The sequence below is a fragment of the Macadamia integrifolia genome, chromosome 11, assembly GCF_013358625.1.
Source record: "Macadamia integrifolia cultivar HAES 741 chromosome 11, SCU_Mint_v3, whole genome shotgun sequence".
NCBI classification, from domain to species: domain Eukaryota; kingdom Viridiplantae; phylum Streptophyta; class Magnoliopsida; order Proteales; family Proteaceae; genus Macadamia; species Macadamia integrifolia.
This window is the reverse complement of record NC_056567.1, coordinates 6,370,280-6,376,934: the sequence shown is the minus strand read 5'-3', so window position 1 is coordinate 6,376,934 and position 6,655 is coordinate 6,370,280. Positions and strand designations below refer to the sequence as shown.

Here is a 6,655-nt window from a genome sequence, read left to right as displayed (position 1 = left end):
AGAGGCCCTACGGAGGGTAGGATCAACATATATTTGATTAGGGGAATATTCTTTTCCTGCGACCATGCAAAAATTTGGTGGCCCTATGAGAATTTAAAATGGGGTGCGACCCAAATATGTGCAGCCCACGCTATTTTTTGCTATTTTTTGCATCCCCACGAATATTCACCATTTTGGGTCTGAATCTCTATACAAAGGGGACTATTCATCGATCTCAAGACACAGAAGGTTCTACCCTTTCACCTGCCACTTTCCTGCTGAGCTGCCTACCCTCCTGAGTGTCCTAAAGTGTGGAGAAAACCCTTCATCCTTCACTTTCCTCATCCTAACTTACCGTAGTCAAAATTCTGCCAAAAAACTCTCCAATCCCATTACCTCGGTTTGTGTGCCAAAACAAACAAATCAAAAAATACACAAAAAAATGTAGAAAAATCCCCAACCTTTAGGAATGCCTTGGAAAGTCTTTCTTAGCCCCATCTTCCCCAAATTCTTCTGATCCCATCAGTATCATGCCTGAACCTTAGAACTTTGCCAAAAATTCCTATAGATCTCTAGAGGATGAGAAGGGTTGTAGGAAGTCTGAAATCTCCAAGAAAAGAAAGTAGATAGCCAAATCCACTTCCACTTGAGCCAGGGAACATCTCTCAAAGTCTGTGACTGAATCATCAGGGGCCTACCTCTCTCGACTCAAAATAGGGGTTAAGCACAAGTATAAACTCTCAACTTAACTAGTCATAATGTAAACTCTTTTAACTTATATGTTGTATTGTACATAGTATTGTAGTAATAACTTAACCATGCATGCGGTGTAGGACTAATTATAGGAAAATATTCATTCTTCAGCATCTAGTAGGAAGACTGGTTCAGCCGGGAGGAGTGGGTGCCCAACACCTTCCCAACTCTGTAATATGACACTTAGCATCACCTCTGGACCTGACCAATTTCTGGTCATTTCCTTATAGATCGGGCCAACCCATTGGGTCCTAGGCCTTAACTCTAGGTGGTTGTTCCAAATTATATGTTTCCCAATCCCCAATATTTTCCAATTGTTTAATGTTCGTTCCGATAAAATCCCTAAGGGTTAAGAGAGAGAGGGAGAGAGAGTCATCTATGAAATCGGCCTCCATGTGTCTTAGAGCGGGGATGTAGTGGTGCAAGGCTTGTGGATGCACACTCGAAAGAGAAAGGGGCCCCGACGATGAGGAGACTCATCCCTAAAGTCTCGGCTGTTACCCTCATAGTACCAAAATCACCATCGACCACACCATATCCCATCTCCGAGCCTAGATCTAAGATACATGTTGTTAGTATAGCTTACACGGTACTGGAATTACCATCGGTCACACCGCTTATCCATGTTTAATCCTATCTAATAATGTGCACATAATATATGATGCATCAGTCAACTTGGTGATCATGGTACAAAAATTCCCCTCGGCCACACTGGATCCCACTTATTCATAGTAACCAATAACAATAATTTTTATATAACAATTGATATAATTAAAAGAAAATCATACATGATGTTATAAATTTAAAGGAACAAGTATGATATGGCATTCAATAGTTCTATAAAATTAAAATAATCCATAAAGGTAGTCAGACCACCACTCACTTTGCCTGCTGACTAAGTGAAAGAAAACCCAAATTTCAACACCCAAAAAGTACCCCAATAGGCCTAGCCGAAATCTTGGTTATGACCTAATAATATGGAGTAAATTAAGTGTTAATGAAGCTGTTAAATTCCCCAAGAAGATTCCATAAAATTTGTTAAACTATTTTTCAGAATAATACAACACAACCCATCGGAAGATGCAGTCGATCAGGTCCCACTGGTGGATCAATGGTCTACCGATGGCAGTTTGAAAGCTGCATTTGAACTCAAATCCCAATCACTTAACTACCTAAGGCTATTTTTTATCCAGAGAGATTATAGAGGGTCACTCCACCTTTCATTTGAACCTATCAGATCACATTTTTTCACCCAAATCAACTATCCTAAGCTTGTCAAGCATGGTTCTTGGTGAATGGAATGCATTGGGGTTTCACAAACACAAGGAAGTGTGTCCGTTCAAACCTCAAGCCCTGACACTTGATTTTAGTCCCAAACCCAACCAAAAACCCAAAACCAAACTACTTAAAGACATAAAAATGAAGAGGGAGAAGTGGAGGTGAACCACGTACCTTGATTGAGCAAATGCGGAAGGCAAGAGGTAAGCCTGACCTTGGTTTCCCTTCTTCTTCTTCCTTTCTCTTTTCTTTTTCCTCTTTCTCTCCCTCCCATGTCTTTAGGTTTGTAAACAAAGCCTTACGTAGGCAAAGGTAACTTAGACCTATTTGCCTTAGCCCCTAACAAAAGCTGAAACTCAATAATTCCTTTATTGGACCACTTAGACCCACCGTTTTGACTCCATGTGTTATTAACTGATTGCTAGGAGTGGTGTTCCATATATGAGAATAGATACTGGAAAGTACGATCGTGATATGCGGGGTCCCACAACTAATATACCAAATGAGACAGTACAAATCCACCAGGAGGTCTAACCGCTAGACCTTGTTGTACTTCTCTTGACTTGATTTCTTCAGTGCCTTTATCCATTTGGAGAGGGGGTTTCCCACAAGGGTTTGTGCAGATAAATGAGGTACATCTATCATGGTTTGAAGGTCTAAAATCCTTTCAATTGTCTTGGTAGTAGCTGCACTAACACGAGGGGTCATCTCGTCCATCCAAACAGTACACCACAGCTATCCATAGGTCACCGGTGCTGACACTTTCTAGTACATCAATTATTAATAAAAGTTTATATTATACCAGATTAGGGCACAAATGTAACACAATATTAACATAGAAGATCAAGTGTCCTTTCACCCATCGATACCATTATATTTCCAAGGGAAGGATAGTTGAACTTCGTCAATAGGACTGGAAGGGTAATGATGACCTAAAATTTCAATCATTGGATCACTTCACTTTTGGTTATTCTTTCTTTGATGATCGAATAAAACTTTTGCCTTTAATAAACCAGGGTTATGTTCTCCTTCACCCTGGCAAAAGAGAGAATCTCCTCTCCATTAATTATGTGATCATGTAATTAGACTCATGTGTCATCATTGACTTCTAATCCATGTACATTATGCATATTCCAAAAGGTAATAACTTCCTCCATCAAAGGTTCAGAACTCCATGGTGAGGAGATTTTTCGAGGGTCCAATAAACTAGCTTAAAAAAAAAAAAAAAAAAAAGAAGAGGAGGCTCAAAAGCCAAAAAGCACTAAACATACCTACAAATGAGGTAATCAACAATGAAACTTGTTTTATTACTTATCAACTATTATTTAGGTCAAAGTCGAACAGTTGACAACATGGAGAAGTAACTCTAATCAAATGACATGATGAGATGGGAACATAGTGAAACAATCAAGCCACAAAAGATTAATACATCAATTTACTTCTTGCAAACAATGCCACGGCCAATCACGCCACTCCTACACTCCATACTAGCATATTCAGAAGTAGTTCCAGTGATCGGAAGCCGACCTTGGTGGAAGCGGGCGACAGAGCAATCAATGGAGAATAGATCTGATGAGGAGAACTCACGAACCCCACCCATCACAGGCATTTCCGCCGATATCTTAACCCTACTGGTGTAGTCATTCCTATATGTCTGACCCAACACCCCATGAACATCCTCGCTCAACATATAGAATTTGAAGCCCAACTCTAGATGAGCGAAGCAGTCATCCTTAGTTATGCCATAGTTGTGAACCCGAGACTCTTTCTCTGTGATGGGGACCACCGTGGCCATAATCCTGAAGTTATCTTCAACTTCGAAGGTGACAGAGTTGGTGGAGCGTGTTCTAGCGATGGACACAGCAGGGGTGGAGGTGGATTTCCAAGTGGCACCTTCAGATTGAGGGAGGAAGATGGGTTCGTCGTCAAAAGTGAGGGCGAGGCGATCGACAGACTGGTCCCAAGTGGAAGTCTTGAGAGCACCGACGTAGAAGCGGTGAGAGTCGAAGAGGACTCCCAAGGATTGGACCCAGGTGAAGTCCCTGTGCATGTCCTTGTTGCGACGGCCAACGAAGTGGGCATTAATGTGGACGTTGGAGTCGGAGATGAGACAGAAGTCGCGGTCTTTCTTACCGTGGAAATAGAAAGTGATGCCATCACCACCTATGAATCTTGGGTCTTGGCAAACTGCGCCTGGCATGTCACACTCTGTTGTATATAAAAGAGTGAAATTACTTAGTTAAGAATTCTAGTTAAGATAAAGGATCCATTTAGGAACCCCATTTAGTTGGGATAAGGCATGTTGAGTTTAAATATAAATTTCTACTCAATGCAAAAATATATATATATATATATATATATATGTGTGTGTCCTTTATAGCATGGATGGCTATTTTCACCAAATGATAAGTTGTGAAAAATAGCTTTTGATAGATCACGCGCACTCAAAGCCCAAGATACAGAGAGAAAGGCATAATTATGTTTAAAATTATAAGAAAAATGGGCTTACTACAAACGGGCTTGCAAGATTCGCAATCTACCACACAATCTCCCCCTTGACAACTTGAAGGGCAACTGAACTCCTGACCATAACAACTCTTGTACTTCTTCACTTTGCACTTGGCCTTGTTCTCATTCTGGGGAGAAGGTGGAGGGTTCTCTCCTCTCTGTTGAGGAGGTGGAGGAGGATTCTGAACTTCCTCTGGAGGAGGTGGAGGAGAATTCCCTCCTTCCTGTTGAGCTGGTGGCGGATTCCCTGCTTCCTGTTTAGGAGGTGGAGGATTCCCTAGTTCCTGTTGAAGAGGTGGAGGAGGATTCCCTACTTCTTGTTGAGGTGGAGGAGGATTTTGTACTTTCTCTGGGGAAGGTGGTGGAGGATTCTCTGAAGGTGGAGGAGAATTCTCTACCTTTTGTGGAGGAGGATTTCCTCCTTCTTGTTGAGGAGGTGGAGGAGGATTCTCTAATTTTTGTTGAGGAGGTGGAGGATTCTCTGTTTTTTGTGGAGGAGGATTTCCTACTTCTTGTTGAGGAGGTGGAGGAGGATTCTCTACTTTTTGTTGAGGAGGTGGAGGATTCTCTGTTTTTTGTGGAGGAGGTGGAGGAGGATTCCCTAATTCTTGTTGAGGAGGTGGAGGATTTCCTACATTTTGTGGAGAAGGTGGAGGAGGATTCCCTAATTCCTGTTGAGGAGGTGGGGGAAGATTTGGTACTTTTTGTGGAGGAGGTGGAGGAGGATTTCCTACATTTTGTGGAGAAGGTGGAGGAGGGTTCCCTATTTTTTGTGGAGGAGGTGGAGGAGGATTTTGAACTAGAGGAGGCGGAGGAGGATTCTTTACTGGAGGAGGATTCCCTACTTTTTGCGGAGGAGGTGGAGGAGAATTTTGTACTGGAGGAGGCGGAGGAGGATTCCCTATTTTTTGTGGAGGAGGAGGAGGATTCCCTACATTTTTTGGTGGAGGTGGAGGAGGACTTTTTACTTTCTCTGGGGGAGGTGGAGGAGGATTTTGTACTTTCTGTGGAGGAGGTGGAGGATGGTGCGTTTTTCCTTCATCTTCTGGAGGAGGTGGAGGATTGTGATCTTTTCCATCTTTGGAAGGAGGACTATCGTGATCTTTTCCATCCTCTTGTTTGTTGTTGTCGTCGTCATTGTTGTTGTTGTCATCGTCATTGTTGTTGTTGTTTCCTTCATTCTTATCATCTGCAGCAACCAATAGAAGCATGGTCAGAAGAGCAAGGCACACAACTAGGCGCACCACAGCTCTACCCATTTTGTTTTCTGCAACTACCTTCTATATGTATTGAAATTGCATTAACTTTGAATGATTGGTTGTAAACCCAGATTCTCCTTTTAGACAAGTCTTTCTTGGGCTAACAACTCTCTCCATGGAGTGAAAAGGTGCTATTACTCACGCGGTACAACTACAAAGCCATAACTGCACGCAGCGTTTACTGTTGCTTTGCATAGTATCCTTAATAGCCTCTTTACGTGGATGTGTTAGAACTTATGGACAGGGGAAGATGGTGAGCCAATGGTACTTGGTAATTAGCCTTACTTAAATATATCATTCAAATTGTGGATATTTGAAATGATAATGCTTCTAGGTACTTGGTGGTCTTTAGAGATCACCAAGTTGGCCCTGATAATCTAATTATTTCTCAAGTTGGCCCTCACACTCTTGTCTTTCTTTCCATCAGAATCTCCGACAAATAATAAATTATTCTAATTGAGTCCCAAAGGCATAAATGACAACAATTGTAATCTAATTAACATAATTCTAGGGAAGCAATGATAATAGACAAGCAATGCTATCTCTACCAAATTAACTAAAAGTTCATTTAGATGGTCAGTCTACCATGATAAGCTTCACATGATGGTTCATCATTTTGAGCTTTGTGGCGTTGTTTAATCAACTAATTGTTGATTAGTTGTACAACCTATGGATTTGTCAACTCACAAATTTCAGACCCAAAGTATCTCATTTATTTATTTATTTATTTATTTATATCTTTTCATGTATGTTCGTTCATGTGTACTCTCTTAGTCTTAGATTTTTAAGGCTTTATTTTACCACTTGACAAACTCACTTAGTATGAAACTTGATGTTTAGGCAAGGAATCAAGCTTGTGCATGAAATTTAATGTCCAT

At 41.2% G+C, this 6,655-nt stretch overlaps 1 protein-coding gene across 1 annotated transcript; it reads right to left on the bottom strand.

The window, feature by feature from the left end:
- Window positions 1–3,351: 3,351 nt before the first annotated feature.
- LOC122092875 (basic salivary proline-rich protein 1-like) lies at window positions 3,352–5,777 on the bottom strand. The gene is made up of 2 exons (XM_042663181.1): window positions 4,520–5,777; window positions 3,352–4,218 (listed from the first exon to the last, which is right to left on the bottom strand). The coding sequence occupies exons 1-2, from the start codon at window positions 5,775–5,777 to the stop codon at window positions 3,446–3,448; spliced, it is 2,031 nt and encodes a 676-aa protein (XP_042519115.1). The 3' UTR covers window positions 3,352–3,445.
- Window positions 5,778–6,655: the final 878 nt, after the last annotated feature.